The sequence below is a fragment of the Ranitomeya variabilis genome, chromosome 2 (genome assembly GCF_051348905.1).
Source record: "Ranitomeya variabilis isolate aRanVar5 chromosome 2, aRanVar5.hap1, whole genome shotgun sequence".
In the NCBI taxonomy this organism is placed as follows: Eukaryota; Metazoa; Chordata; class Amphibia; order Anura; family Dendrobatidae; genus Ranitomeya; species Ranitomeya variabilis.
The window spans coordinates 1,093,363,011-1,093,380,177 of NC_135233.1; the positions used below are offsets into that span (position 1 = coordinate 1,093,363,011).

Below are 17,167 nucleotides of genomic sequence, written 5' to 3' on the forward strand. Positions count from 1 at the left end.
AGTATTATAGTAGTTATATTCTTGCACATAGGGGGCAGTATTATAGTAGTTATATTCTTGTATATAGGAGCAGTGTTATAGTAGTTATATTCTTGTACATAGGAGCAGTATTATAGTAGTTATATTCTTGTACATAGGAGCAGTATTATAGTAGTTATATTCTTGTACATAGCAGCAGTATTATAGTAGTTATATTCTTGTATATAGGAGCAGTATTTCAGTAGTTATTTTCTTGTACATAGGAGCAGTATTATAGTAGTTATATTCTTGCACATAGGAGCAGTATTATAGTAGTTATATTCTTGTACATACGGAGCAGTATTATAGTAGTTATATTCTTGTACATAGAAGCAGTATTATAGTAGTTATATTCTTGTACATAGGAGCAGCATTATAGTAGTTATATTCTTGTACATAGTTGCAGTATTATACTAGTTATATTCTTGTACATAGGGGCATTATTATAGTAGTTATATTCTTGTACATAGGGAGCAGTATTATAGTAGTTACATTCTTGTACATAGGGACAGTATTATAGTAGTTATTTTCTTGTACATAGGAGCAGTATTATAGTAGTTATATTCTTGTACATAGGGGGCAGTATTATAGTAGTTATATTCTTGTACATAGGAGCAGTATTATAGTAGTTATATTCTTGTACATAGGGGCAGTATTATAGTAGTTATATTCTTGTACATAGGGGCAGTATTATAGTAGTTATATTCTTGTATATAGGAGCAGTATTATAGTAGTTACATTCTTGTAAATAGGGACAGTATTATAGTAGTTATATTCTTGTACATAGGAGCAGTATTATAGTAGTTATATTCTTGTACATAGGGAGCAGTATTATAGTAGTTATATTCCTGTACATAGGGGCAGTATTATAGTAGTTATATTCTAGTACATAGGGGCAGTATTATAGTAGTTATATTCTACATAGGAGCAGCATTATAGTAGTTATATTCTTGTACATAGGAGCAGTATTATAGTAGTTATATTCTTGTATATAGGGGCAGTATTATAGTAGTTATATTCTTGTACATAGGAGCAGTATTATAGTAGTTATATTCTTGTACATAGGGGCAGTATTATAGTAGTTATATTCTTGTACATAGGAGCAGTATTATAGTAGTTATATTCTTGTACATAGGGGCAGTATTATAGTAGTTATATTCTTGTACATAGGGGCAGTATTATAGTAGCTATATTCTTGTACATAGGGAGCAGTATTATAGTAGTTATATTCTTGTACATAGGGGCAGTATTATAGTAGTTATATTCTTGTACATAGGGGCAGTATTATAGTAGTTATAGTCTTGTAATTGTCCTTATACTTTTCTGTAACATTTCCAGTTGCTGCTTATGATCACAGGTTGGAACAGTGTAATTCCCCTATTACATTTTCACCGCCTGTTTTATTCCGGATCCGTCAGTGAGATGTAAATTTTAGATATGATGATTGGCGGTTGCACTGAGCGCAGTATGTATAACATAATGTGAGAACATCGTATCCCCTCTCGGAGTTAATTCTGCGTTTTCAGCCGTGTGTCATCATCGCCTCTTTCTTGGTGAATGCTCAAATTGAACATCACAGCAGGAGGTGAGAACGTGTTGGATATTACGGAGAGTGATCAGTATAAGCCTATAGTTACACATAATGACGGTAAACACAATTTCCTGGGAGTGATTTGGGGGAGTCACTTATTCCACGGTCAGGAGGTGTTTATTATATTGTGGTTTCTAATTCAGAACATTTTTATATTTCTTATCACCATTTCTAGAACTATGAATTCTAAAAGATTTATTATTTTCTGCCTGTAAATTGTATTTCCATTGCCGAAATGCATGGGATATAATCAGTGGGGACTAGTGGCGCCCCCCGTACTGGCAGTAATATGTGAGCGCTGTATGGATGTATTATTTAGAAGCTATGTGCCGGTGTTATGTTTGCACTGTATGATACTATAATGTAAGCTTAGTTGGGAGTTTTATGTGGCACTTTATGGTATTAATATGTAAGCTCTATATCGCTATAGTACGGTACTATTATATAAGTTCCGTATGGCAGTGTCATGTGGGCGCAATATGCTCCTATGAAAACTTTACATGGCAGTGGCAGGCATCCATTGTATTGTACGATTATGTAGCAGATATTTGGCAGGGATATGCAGGCACTGTACGATCCTATATTGTAAGCTCTATATGGCAGTATTATATACCTACAGTATGGTACTATTATGTAGGAGATATATGGCACTGTATGGTCCTATATTGTAAGCTCTATATGGCAGTATTATATACCTACAGTATGGTACTATTATGTAGGAGATATATGGCTTTGCATGATCCTATATTGTAAGCTCTATATGGCAGTATTATATACCTACTATATGGTATTATTATGTTGGAGATATATGGCACTGTATGGTCCTATATTATAAGCTCTATATGGCAGTATTATGTACTCACTCTATGGTACTATTATGTAGGAGATATATGGCTCTGTATGATCCTATACTGTAAGCTCTATATGGCAGTATTATGTACCCACTGTATGGTATTATTATGTAGGAGATATATGGCTCTGTACGGTCCTATATTGTAAGCGGTATATGGCAGTATTATGTACCCACTGTATGGTATTATTATGTAGGAGATATATGGCTCTGTACGGTCCTATATTGTAAGCGGTATATGGCAGTATTATGTACCCACTGTATGGTATTATTATGTAGGAGATATATGGCTCTGTACGGTCCTATATTGTGAGCGGTATATGGCAGTATTATGTACCCACTGTATGGTATTATTATGTAGGAGATATATGGCTCTGTACGGTCCTATATTGTAAGCGGTATATGGCAGTATTATGTACCAACTGTATGGCATTATTATGTAGGAGATATATGGCTCTGTATGGTCCTATATTGTAAGCGGTATATGGCAGTATTATGTACCCACTGTATGGTATTATTATGTAGGAGATATATGGCTCTGTACGGTCCTATATTGTAAGCGGTATATGGCAGTATTATGTACCCACTGTATGGCATTATTATGTAGGAGATATATGGCTCTGTACGGTCCTATATTGTAAGCGGTATATGGCAGTATTATGTACCCACTGTATGGTATTATTATGTAGGAGATATATGGCACTGTATGATCCTATATTGTAAGCGGTATATGGCAGTATTACAGGTCCTTCTCAAAAAATTAGCATATAGTGTTAAATTTCATTATTTACCATAATGTAATGATTACAATTAAACTTTCATATATTATAGATTCATTATCCACCAACTGAAATTTGTCAGGTCTTTTATTGTTTTAATACTGATGATTTTGGCATACAACTCCTGATAACCCAAAAAACCTGTCTCAATAAATTAGCATATTTCACCCGTCCAATCAAATAAAAGTGTTTTTTAATAACAAACAAAAAAACCATCAAATAATAATGTTCAGTTATGCACTCAATACTTGGTCGGGAATCCTTTGGCAGAAATGACTGCTTCAATGCGGCGTGGCATGGAGGCAATCAGCCTGTGACACTGCTGAGATGTTATGGAGGCCCAGGATGCTTCAATAGCGGCCTTAAGCTCATCCAGAGTGTTGGGTCTTGCGTCTCTCAACTTTCTCTTCACAATATCCCACAGATTCTCTATGGGGTTCAGGTCAGGAGAGTTGGCAGGCCAATTGAGCACAGTAATACCATGGTCAGTAAACCATTTACCAGTGGTTTTGGCACTGTGAGCAGGTGCCAGGTCGTGCTGAAAAATGAAATCTTCATCTCCATAAAGCATTTCAGCCGATGGAAGCATGAAGTGCTCCAAAATCTCCTGATAGCTAGCTGCATTGACCCTGCCCTTGATGAAACACAGTGGACCAACACCAGCAGCTGACATGGCACCCCACACCATCACTGACTGGGTACTTGACACTGGACTTCAGGCATTTTGGCATTTCCTTCTCCCCAGTCTTCCTCCAGACTCTGGCACCTTGATTTCCGAATGACATGCAAAATTTGCTTTCATCAGAAAAAAGTACTTGGGACCACTTAGCAACAGTCCAGTGCTGCTTCTCTGTAGCCCAGGTCAGGCGCTTCTGCCGCTGTTTACCTGGGGAATGCGGCACCTGTAGCCCATTTCCTGCACACGCCTGTGCACGGTGGCTATGGATGTTTCCACACCAGACTCAGTCCACTGCTTCCTCAGGTTCCCCAAGGTCTGGAATCGGTCCTTCTCCACAATCTTCCTCAGGGTCCGGTCACCTCTTCTCGTTGTACAGCGTTTTCTGCCACATTGTTTCCTTCCAACAGACTTACCATTGAGGTGCCTTGATACAGCACTCTGGGAACAGCCTATTTGTTGAGAAATTTCTTTCTGGGTCTTACCCTCTTGCTTGAGGGTGTCAATGATGGCCTTCTTGACATCTGTCAGGTCGCTAGTCTTACCCATGATGGGGGTTTTGAGTAATGAACCAGGCAGGGAGTTTTTAAAAGCCTCAGGTATCTTTTGCATGTGTTTAGAGTTAATTAGTTGATTCAGAAGATTAGGGTAATAGGTCGTTTAGAGAACCTTTTCTTGATATGCTAATTTATTGAGACAGGTTTTTTGGGTTATCAGGAGTTGTAGGCCAAAATCATCAGTATTAAAACAATAAAAGACCTGACAAATTTCAGTTGGTGGATAATGAATCTATAATATATGAAAGTTTAATTGTAATCATTACATTATGGTAAATAATGAAATTTAACACTATATGCTAATTTTTTGAGAAGGACCTGTATATACCTACTGTATGGTACTATTATGTAGGAGATATATGGCTCTGTACTGTCCTATATTGTAAGCTCTATATGGCAGTATTATATTCCCACTGTATGGTACTATTATGTAGGGGATATATGGCACTGTACGGTATTATTTTGTAAGCTATATATGGCAGTATTATGTGCCCACTGTATGGTTCCTTTATGTACACTTTATATGGCAGTATTATGTTGGTATTGTATGTCACTATATAATTTACACACTACAGAACACTAGTATTAGGCCAATATATGGCAGTATTATATTTAATAAACTCTTTATAAATTGTCAAATGATTCTTCACTGGCCTAAAACGCTCAATACCAGTATTGCAGACGATCCCATTTCCTTAGGATCGGGACTGACACACTGATCGGCTGGGGTCCCAGTGGTCAGACCTCTGAAGAAGCCTTGCGATGTGCTTGGCTTTCTCCGGCTATCCTATAGTCAGTGAATGGAGGAAGGTTGAGTATGCGCACCGCCGCTGCACGCAAGACGGGTGTTGTTGTGGTCCTGGATGCTCGGTGATTTGCAAGTTACCTAGTTCTCCAAAACCTTTTGTCAATGAGCCATGTGAAATGGTTAAGCCCCCATACACATTAGACTGACGTCGTCTGAACCAGCTGTTATAGACGGGTCTCACCGATGGTCTCATGAGTATGGAGGCCTCCAACCAATGGTGTTATGGAGGCCAAGGACCCAGCATATCTGATTTTTGGACTTGGAATCCTATAGTTCTCCCTTGAGATAAGCCTCCACCAGAGATGTCTGATAGTGACCCTCTCATAGAGAGCAAAGCGAGCGCTCCTGTCAATGGGAGAACCAGGCGAGACAGCTACCTGCCGAACAATGCGGAGAACCTTCCCAAGGGCTAAGGGAAGGGCTTACTTGGCATCCTAGGAATAACCCAGTCATCTAACCTATTGTCTCCTATGTTTAAAGGCTCTCAGTGTGCATATATGTATTCAGTGGGGAGAATAAGTCAGGATACACTGACGATTTTGCAAGTTTTCCCACCTACAAAGAATGGAGAGAGCTGTAATTTTTATTGTAGGTACACTTCACCTGTGAGAGACAGAATCTAAAAATAAAATCCAGAAAATCACATTGTAGGAATTTTAAATAAATACTGTAAATTGTATTTTATTGCATGAAATAAGTATTTGATCACCGACCAACCAGCAAGAATTCTTTCATTCTTTTTTTAAGAAGCCTCCTACTCTGCACTCATTACCTGTACTGACTGCACCTGTTTGACCTCGTTACCTGTATAAAAGACACCTGTCCACACACTCAATCACACTCCAACCTCTCCACCATGGCCAAGACCAAAGAGTAGTCTAAGGACACCAGGGACAAAATTGTAGACTTGCACAAGGCTGGGATGGGCTACAAGCCACTTGGTGAGAAGGCAACAACTGTGGCACAATTATTAGAAAATTGAAGAAACACAAGATGACTGTCAATCTTTCTCAGACTGCGGGTCCGTGCAAGATCTCGCCTTGTCGGGTAAGGATAATTCTGAGAAAAGTCAGGAATCAGCCCAGAACGACGCGGGAGGACCTGGTTAATGACCTGAAGAGAGCTGGGACCACAGTCTCAAACATTACCGTTAGAAACACACTACACCATCATGGATTAAAATCCTGCAGGGCACGCAAGGTCCTCCTGCTCACACCAGCACATGTCCAGGCCTGTATGAAGTTCACCAATGACCATCTGGATGATACAGTGGAGGCATGGAAGAAGGTCATGGGGTTTGATGAGACCAGAATAGAACTTTTCGATATCAACTCCACTCGCCGTGTTTGGAGGAAGAAGAAGGATGAGTACAACCCCAAGAACAACAACCCTACTGTGAAGCATGGTGGGGTAAACATCATACTTTGAGGGTGCTTTTCTGCAAAGGGGACAGGACGACTGCACCGTATTGAAGGGAGGATGATTGGGGTTATGTATCACCAGATTTTGGCCAGCAACCTCCTTCCCTCTGTAAGAGCATCGAAGACGGGTCGTGGCTGGGTCTTCCAGCATGGCAATGATCCGAAACACTCCACCAGGGCAACTAAGGAGTGGCTTTATAAGAAGCTTTTTAAGGTCCTGGAGTGGTCAATCCAGTCTCCAGACCTGAAGCCAATAAAAAATCTTTAGATGGAGCTGAAACTCAATGTTGCCCAGTGACAGTCCCGAAACCTAGAAGATCTGTTTGGAGGAGGGGGCCAACATCCCTGCTGCAATCTGTGCAAACTTGGTCAAGAACTGCAGGAAACATCTGACCTCTGTAAATGCAAACAAAGGTTTCTGCACCAAATATTAAGTTCTGTTTTTCTATTGCATCAAATACGTATTTCATGTAATAAAATGCTAATTATGGAAAAATCAGTCAATATGATTTTGTCACGGGTGTGTCAGAGGCTGCCGACAGTCGCCCTGCATCTAGCTGCAGAAGGTCTCAGCGGTAGGCGTTGCAGATTCCATCCTAGTCCTTCTGACTTTAGGACCCAGTGGCAACCTCCCCCTCTCTAGTTGACACGTCAGGGTGTATATAACTCCCATCTTGCTGCTGGAAGTTGCGGTTGATATTTCTATTTCCAGCTCCCTGTTGCAGCTTGGAACTATTGCAGTTGGCTATCTTCCTCCTTGCTGTTGCTGGAGGATGTCTATTTTTTCTCTGAGTCTATGCAAGCTAAGTGTTCCCCCTTGTTTGTGTATCCAATCTGTCTTTAGTGGTAGTGGGGATTGACTCGAACTATCCTGCTCTTCCCACTGCAGGGCTTATCGCCAGGGTCAGGCAGGGATTGGGTATCTTGCTCGACGATAGGTGCAGAACCTATATAGGGATGATAGGGCAGACAGGGTGACATTAGATCTGCCTAGTAGTCTCCACTCCTCCCTTCCCTAGTGTTTGGTTCTTTCCCTTATCCCTTTGTGTTGCACTTAGCCTTTCCTACATGTTACCTGACAGATATTCTGGATTTTATTTTTAGGTTTTTTCTCTCACAGGTACCTACGATAAAAATGACAGACCTCTCCATTCTTTGCAGGTGTGAAAACCTGCAAAATCGGCAGTGGACCAAATACTTATTTTCCCCACTGTGTATAGCATATACACTCCTCTGATCAGTCTATAATGGCTAGCCAAAATTGATATCTTCATGGCCATAGGGACCGAATCTAATCTTCACGTCCTTACCCAGACTTCATAGTGTGGCCAAGGATTACAGAAGAGTCTATTAATTTGCCTTCATCTCAGGCGCACTCCACTCGTAATTGTGTCACTTCATTGCGAAGGTCACGGGTTCACCGCGGCTCCGTTGTGTGTTCCTTTTATGTAGTCTGATGGTGAATGTAATGAGACTGCGGCACGAGGTGTTGTATCATAAGAGCGCAACACGATCCGGCCATTCATTCTGAGCCATCTGCTGGGTAACGACGTAATATAAACACAACCTTCTGATTTCAGACTTTTATTAAGTCTGGAAAAGCAAATTATTTCTTAAGGTAGACATTACTAATGCTGAAGGCTCTTGTACAGAGGAACGTGAGAGTTTCTAAAGTCTGTGGTGTCTTCTTACCCAGTTCCGGAAAAAGTCGAGGATCGGTCAAGCGGATCCTTGTGCCGCAGTCAGTTTGGCACTGGTTAAACTAAGTTGTGGAATTTATCCCCCACTTTTTCTCCCAGGTGGTGGATTCATGCGGGCAATATTTTTTTTCTGCCATGGAAATGTAATTGCTGCAGATTTAACCCTCTGTTTTTCCGCAGGAAATCCATGTGTAAAGGTACCTTCACACTAAACGATATCGCTAGCGATCCGTGACGTTGCAGCGTCCTGGCTAGCGATATCGTTTAGTTTGACACGCAGCAGCGATCAGGATCCTGCTGTGATATCGCTGGTCGTTGAACAAAGTTCAGAACTTTATTTGGTCGTCAGATCGCCGAGTATCGTCGTGTTTGACACCAAAAGCAACGATACCAGCGATGTTTTACACTGGTAACCAGGGTAAACATCGGGTTACTAAGCGGAGGGCCGCGCTTAGTAACCCGATGTTTACCCTGGTTACCAGTGTAAAATGTAAAAAAAACAAACTACATACTCACCTTCGCGTCCCCCGGCGTCCGCTTCCCACACTGACTGAGCGCCGTAAAGTGAAAGTGAAAGTACAGCACAGCGGTGACGTCACCCCTCTGCTGTTAGGGCCGGCGCTCAGTCATTGCAGGAAGCGGACGCCGGGGGACGCGAATGTAAGTATGTACTGTTTGTTTTTTTTACATTTTACGCTGGTAACCAGGGTAAACATCGGGTTACTAAGCGCGGCCCTGCGCTTAGTAACCCGATGTTTACCCTGGTTACCCGGGGACCTCGGCATCGTTGGTCGCTGGAGAGCGGTCTGTGTGACAGCTCCCCAGCGACCAAACAGCAACGCTGCAGCGATCGGCATCGTTGTCGCTATCGCTGCAGCGTCGCTTAATGTGAAGGTACCTTTAGACGTGCACAGTTTATAGAATTTTGCCCCCAGTGAAAGCACATTAACACCCCACCAAGTATCTGTGATCGCAACTCAAGCCAATACAGAATCCCGGAAGAACGGAACAAATCAAAGGGTAAAGCCGAGACATCAAAGGAGCAGACGGGATGACAACGTGGACACAAGCCACATATATGACCAAGGAGCTGGACTCCAGCTACCAGGTGACCGCACCCGAGGGAGCAAGGCAAGACAAAAACTCAAGGGCGAAGAGGTGATCAGCAATCGTAGAACAATACATGCAGAAGTATCAGTATTTTACCTCTGGGCAATGGTCCAGGATCAGATTCTTAGACATAAGCTCCTTTTTAGGCCGGTCTGCTCAGGAACCGACCAGAAAAAAAATGTTTAACCGGAACTGTTCACGTCAAAAAATGCTATTTCAAGTAGATATTGGGCTAATATGCAGGTTAAAAGCAGTAAAACGATGCCCAGGAGTCTCTAGTGAAAGTGCAGCACCCAGGAGAAAATGAACTTTCTTCATCCCAGGAGCCGCCGGCTTTCACTGACATGGTGTGAGCAGTGACTGTGGCCACTCTGGCATGACTGAAAGCTGGCGGTTCCTGGGAGAAACACAGTTAAGTTTCTCCTGAGTGCCGTATTTTCAGTACAGTGGCCGGGCTTCTTCATATTACCTACAGATTATCCCTTTATCTGCAAGTTAATAGTGTAATAGGATGTAATAGATTCCCTTTAAAAAATGGGGAAAATAATTAACATGACGCACTGCAATGTAAATGTGACTCGCTGTTCTTTTCTTCCGCCTTCTTGTGCTTCTTTTAACCACTTCAGGATTGGAAAGTGTGAACTTTACCCTAAGTTGGCAATGCAACCGGGAAGCAGAAACCCCAAAGCCATGAGATTGACACACGGTTAGGAATAAATAGTAATGGAGGTCAGGACATGGAATCAATAAGAAACTATTGCAGGGGCTTCGCACAGCGTCCCCACCCTGTAATGATCCCTTATCACGTTTATCCACAAGATGGCCGATTGTTGGAATCTGCAGATACAAAGTCACAGCTGTGCGTTAGATCGGCAGCACTTACACACAGTCATGTCACACAGTGCCCACACTATGGCGCCGTCAGGCTCAGCTCTTGTGACAAACGGAGAAAGGGGGAACATTTAGTTTTAACCATCAAATTAGGATTGTATCTTTGCAATGTACTAACACGAAAACCATGAGGTTCTTCATACATAGGGCCCCCATAATGGTAACATCGACAGTAACTCTTAATAGAGACAGGCACAGTGCCCCCATAAAAGTATTCATCACGGTGCCCCCATAAAAGTAACATCCACAGTGTGCCCTAACAGTGACAGGCATAGTGCACCCATAAAAGTGTCCATCATGGTGCCCCCATAAATTACATCCACAGTGCCTCCTAACAGTAACAGGCACAGTGCCCCCATAAAAGTAACATCCACAGTGCCTTCTACCAGTGACAGGCTCAGTGCCCCCATAACAGTATCCATCACGGTGCCCCTATAAGTTACATCCACAGTGACTCCTAATAGTGACAGTGCCCCCATAAAAGTAAGATCCACAGTGCCCCCTACCAGTGACAGGCACAGTGCCCCCATAACAGTAACATCCACAGTGCCTCCTACCAGTGACAGTCGTAGTGCCCCATAACAGTGTCCATCACGGTGCCCCTATAAGTTACATCCACAGTGACTCCTAATAGTGACAGTGATAGTGCCCCCATAAAAGTAACATCCACAGTGCCCCCTACCAGTGACAGGCACAGTGCTCCCATAACAGTAACATCCACAGTGCCTCCTACCAGTGACAGTCGTAGTGCCCCATAACAGTGTCCATCACGGTGCCCCTATAAGTTACATCCACAGTGACTCCTAATAGTGACAGTGATAGTGCCCCCATATCAGTAACATCCACAGTGCCTCCTACCAGTGACAGTCGTAGTGCCCCCATAACAGTGTCCATCACGGTACTGCCATAACTGTATCATCAGGCACAGTATCTCCCACATTTCCAAACAGTGCAGGACACAATGACTTTGTAGCCGTCCCGGTGTCCTCACAAGTAACCTTCCGGTGCCCCCCAGACAAGTGTACCGTGCACAGTGCCAGTGTCCTACGCCATTGGTTCGGCACTAATAGTATTAGGATGTTCCCTCTAAGCTTTTCAGAATCCTCCTGATCCCGCGGCCTCTGGATGGAGCATGTGTGATCACCATCAGGTCTCTTGGCTGACGGACGGGTCCGGTAATAGTGGAAACACTGACATCTCCATTGTGTTATTTGACAGCTGCTCATATATAATGGATATTTTAGCACGTGCTAAGACTTCTGCAGCTGAATTTATTGACTGGTGACAAATAGTAAAGTGACGTATAACAGACATCATGCACACTGCCGTCACGTCCTCGGCCGCTCGCTCTGGGAACAGGGAATGTGATCTGCTTCTAATACGGGAGCGGTGGTAACAAAAGGCTCCAGAGGTTGTGAAACGCGCTGCCAGCGACTCGCTCCTGAGATACTAAGAAGCCTGCATTACCCCTCCAATGAGGGGCTCTGGGGGGGCGCTAGTGTTAGTCACCTCGTCACCGCATTAATGGGGGGACTTACTGAGACAAAGACTAATTTAAAGGGGGTTCCACCTAAATATTAAAAGCTTGTCCTATATCAGTAAACCATAAATCGGAGCAGTTCTCAATGTTTGGCAGTTACTTTGCTTTTACTTATGGAGATATTGGCATTTTCTTATTTTGTGATGCGCCAGCCATTTTTTAAAGAGTGAAAACAGGAAGTCATAATAATAATAAATGTGAACACAATTCTGAGGAATCAGCACCTGCTGGAATTGTTACTTTGTTATCTACAGTGTCTGAGAAGATAAATCCAGTGTTATATACAGTGGCATGTAAAAGTTTAGGCACCCCTGGTCAAAATTACTGTTATTGTGAACAGTTGAGCAAGGTGAAGATTTAATGATCTCTAAAACGCCTACAGTTCTAGATGACACATTTCCTTTGTATTTTAGGCAAAAGAAAGAAAAATATTGTCATATTTTACATTTTAAAAAAGTACAAAAAGGAGAATGAAAAATGTGGGCACTCTGCATGGTTAGCACCTAGTAGTACCCCCTTTTGCAAGTATCACAGCTTGTAAACGCTTTTTGTAGCCAGACAAACCCAGTTCTGTGAGATTCCTGTGGCGTCTTGCATCCTCTGCTATTTTGAGGTCTAGCCACAGATTTTCAATGATGTTCGGATTAGGGGACTGTGAGGGCCATTGTAAAACCCTCAGCTTGCGCGTTCTGAGGTCGTCTATTGTGGATTGTGACGTGTGTTTACGATCATTCTCCATGTGTAGAAGCCATCCTCTTCCTCTTTTCACCTTCAGCTTTTTTACAGATGGTGTCATGTTTGCATCAAAAATTTGTTGAAATTTCATTGACTCCATTCTTCCCTCTACCTGTGAAATGTTCCCTGTGCCATTGGCTGCAACACAACACCAAAGCATGATTGATCCACTCTTATGCTCAATGGTGGACGAGATGTTCTTTTCCTGAAGTTCTGTGCGCTTTTTTCTCCACCTTTGATCATTGTGACCACAGATTTCTATTATAACCTCATCTGTCCTCAGAACTTGTTTCTAAAATACATCAGGCTTGTTTAGATGTTCTTTTCACACTTCTGATGATGAATTTTACACTGAGGATGAAGAAGAGGTTTACTTTTGATGACTCTTCCATGAAGGCCATATTTCTGCAGGTGTCTGAACAGTAGAACAATGTGCCACAACTCCAGAGTCTACTAAATCTTTGTGAATGTCTTTTGTAGTCAAGCAGGGGTTCTGATTGGCCTCTCTAGCAAACCTATGAGCAGCTCTCACTGAAACTTTGCTTGGTTTTCCAGACCTTTTCTTGAACTCCACTGTTCCTGATATCGGCCATTACTTATTTACAATTCAAGCTGAAGAAAGGGCAACTTGAAAATGCTTTGCGATCTTCTTATTGCGTTCTCCTGCTTTGTGGGCCTCCACCGTTTTCATTTGCAGAGTGCCAGGCAGCTGCTTAGAAGACCTCATGGTTGCTGTTTTTTGGCACAAGGTTAGAGGAGGCTGGGTTTTTATAAAGCTGGGAAATGTTCATCACCTGGCATTTCCTAACTATGATAGTGAACAAGCCATAACCCTAAGAGGCTAATTAAGGTCTGAAACCTTGGTCAAAATTATCTGAGTACACAAATCTGCACAGGTGCACAAACTTTTGCATCACTCCATTTTCCTTTATTTAATTTTTAAAATGTAAAAGATGAAAATATATATATTTTTTATTAAAATACAAAGGAAATGTGTCATCTGTAACTTTAGGCCTTTAAGTGATCATTTAATTTTCAACTTTCAATAACAGTAATTTTGGCCAGGGATCAACTTTTACATGGCACTGTATGGTGTTACATGGGACTGCAGATGATGAAATCTACTATGTTCTCTGTACTCGGAAAGTTATCTCCGTTATCTGTGGTGTTACATAGGACTACAGGTGACATCTACTACATTATCTGCACTCAGAGTGTTATCACTGTGTTAGCTGTGGTGTTACAAAGGACTGCAGGTGACATCTACTACATTATCTGAAGTCTCTCCAAATCCTGGTCCTCCTCACCACATCCCCACAGTCATTTCTACCTCCCATCCACACTCTATCACAAACTTCCGTAACCTCTCTAACCTTATACCCATTCACCCAGCCCCCGCTTCCCCAGTCCCACTAACAGGAGCTCTGTGGAACGCTCGCTCTGTCTGCAACAAGCTTTCCTACATCCATGATCTTTTTGTTACTACCAAACTTTCCTTCTTTGCCATCACCAAAACCTGGCTCACCCCTTCTGACACAGCCCCTCCTGCTGCACTTTCGTATGGTGGCTTCCACCTTTCTCACACACCCCGCCCCAGCAGCAAGCATGGCGGAGGAGTTGGTTTTCTCCTGTCAGATAACTGCTCCTTCACCCCAATCCCACTGCCACCCTCTGTTACCCTCCCTTTCTTTGAGGTGCACTCTGTGCACATCTACTCCCCCTCCAGCTTCTAACTGGCTGTCATTTACCGCCCACAGGGCCACTCACCACCTTCTTTGACCACTTAACCACCTGGCTACTTCATTTCCTCTCCACTGACATCCCCACTATCATCTTGGGTGACTTCAACATCTCCATTGACACTTCCCTCTCAGCTGCCACTAAACTTCTATCTCTCACTTCCTCCTTTGGCCTCGCTCAATGGTCTTCTGCAGCCACTCACAAAGATGGTCACACACTGGACCTCATCTTCACCCGCCTCTGCTCCCTATCTAACCTCTCTAACTCACCTCTCCCTCTTTCTGACCACAACCTACTCACATTCTCTTCCCTCTCCACTCCTTGCCTAAAACCCCACCCCACAAACTTGCACACCCTTGCAAAAATCTTAAACACCTTGATCTACACTCACTCTCTGAATCCCTCCTCCCTCTCACAGACATAAGTTCCCTACACAATGCGGATGACGCTGCCGCTCTATATAACACCACATTAGCTGTAGCTTTGGAATCTGTTGCCCCTCTCACACATACCAAAGCTCGCAAAATCAACAGACAGCCCTGGCACACCAGCCTGACCAAAGAACTGAGGCGAGCTTCCAGGGCTGCTGAGCGGAGATGGAAAAGATCCCACTCCAACAAGCACTTCATAGCATTCAAACAGTCCCTCACTACTTTCAGGGCCACACTCGCCACAGCTAAACAAACCTACTTCTCATCTCTCATAGCCTCCCTGTCTCACAACCCTGAACAGTTATTCAACACCTTCAATTCTCTCCTCCGTTCCCCAGCACCTCTTCACTCCCCACTCATCTCAGCTGAAGACTTTGCCTCATTTTTCAAGCAAAAGATTGATAACATCAGAGACAGTTTTGGTCAACAACCCCCAGAGCCCTTCCTCCCAACTTCCCAGCCCTCCTCCTCCAAAACCAACTTCTCCACCATTACAGAAGATTGACTCTCCACTCTACTCTCAAGATCACATCTCACCACCTGTGCACTTGACCCGATCCCATCCCACTTTATCCCAAACCTCGCAACAGTCTTCATCCCAACCCTAACCCATCTCTTCAACCTATCACTAACAACTGGTGTTTTCCCCTCAAGCTTTAAACATGCCTCAATCACATCTATCCTCAAAAAGCCCTCTCTTGACCCATGTATCTAGCTATTGCCCTATATCACTTCTCCCCTATGCCTCCAAACTACTGGAACAACACGTTCATCTTGAACTGTCCTCCCATCTCTCTTCTTGCACCCTCTTCGACCGTATACAATTTGGCCTCCGGTCACACCACTCCACTGAAACTGCCCTAACTAAGGTCACCAATGACCTATTAACCGCCAAGAGCAAGCAACACTACTCTGTCCTCCTCCTGGACCTGTCCTCTGCCTTTGACACAGAGGACCCTTCCCTATTACTACAGACCCTCTCATCCCTTGGCATCAGAGATTGGCCCTATCCTGGATCTCGTCATATCTATCAGACCGGACATTCAGCGTCTCCCACTCACACACCACCTCCTCACTTCACCCACTATCTGTCGGAGTCCCGCAAGGTTGAGTCCTAGGGCTCCTGCTCTTCTCCATTTACACCTTTGGCCTGGGACAGCTCATAGAATCTCACATCTCTGGACCAGATATCACCACCCTACTAACCATAATCCCTCAATGTCTGTTTGGTATTTCATCCTTCTTCTCCGCTAGATTTCTGAAACTTAACATGGACAAAACAGAACTCATCATCTTTCCCCCATCTCACGCGATCCCTCTCAACGAACATATCCATTACAGTAAACAGCTGCCCACTCTCCCCAGTTCCACAAGCTCGCTGCCTTGGGGTAATCCTTGACGCTGATCTCTCCTCTTCAAACCACATATCCAAGCCCTCTCCACTTCCTGACACCTTTAACTCAAAAATATTTCACGTACATTCCTAAACCAAGAATCTGCAAAAACCCTAGTCCATTTCCTCATCATCTCCCACCTTGACTACTGCAACCTCCTGCTCTATGGTCTCCCCTCGAACACTCTCACACCCCTCCAATCTATTTCAAACTCTGCTGCCCGACTAATACACCTGTCCCCCCGCTATTCCCGGCCTCTCCCCTCTGTCAATCCCTTCACTGGCTCCCCATTGCCCAGGGACTCCAGTACAAAACCCTAGCCATGACCTACAAAGCCATCCACAACCTGTCTCCTCCATACATCTGTGACCTCGTCTCCCGGTACTTTCCTACACGTAACCTCCGATCCTCACAAGATCTCCTTCTCTACTCCCCTCTTATCTCCTCTTCCCACAATCGCATACAAGATTTCTCTCGCGTATCACCCCTACTCTGGAATCCTCTACCACAACACATCAGACTCTCACCTACCATCGATACCTTCAAAAAGAACCTGAAGACCCACCTCTTCCGACAAGCCTGCAACCTGCAGTAACCACCGATCGACCAAACCGCTGCACGATCAGCTCTATCCTCACCTACTGTATCCTCACCCATCCCTTGTAGATTGTGAGCCCTCGCGGGCAGGGTCCTCTCTCCTCCTGTACCAGTTATGACTTGTATTGTTTAAGATTATTGTACTTGTTTTTATTATGTATACCCCTCCTCACATGTAAAGTGCCATGGAATAAATGGCGCTATAATAATAAATAATAATAATAAACTACTACATTATCTGTACTCAGAGAGTTATCACTGTGTTATCTGTGGTGTTACATAGGACTGCAGGTGACATCTACTACATTATCTGTACTCAGAGTTATCAC

General features: G+C 43.4%; 1 protein-coding gene across 2 annotated transcripts in view; it reads right to left on the bottom strand.

The window, feature by feature from the left end:
- Positions 1 to 17,167, bottom strand: part of LOC143808779 (uncharacterized) — a 77,853-nt gene that overhangs the window by 58,993 nt on the left and 1,693 nt on the right. The window contains exon 1 of one of the 2 annotated variants that reach the window (XM_077291786.1): positions 9,607 to 9,664. The exons of the other annotated variant lie outside the window; for it this stretch is intronic. Coding sequence (XP_077147901.1) covers positions 9,607 to 9,642 — 36 coding nt within the window. The 5' untranslated portion in view covers positions 9,643 to 9,664. Of the gene's footprint in view, positions 1 to 9,606; positions 9,665 to 17,167 lie in introns of those variants that run through there. 2 annotated transcript variants of the gene reach the window in all.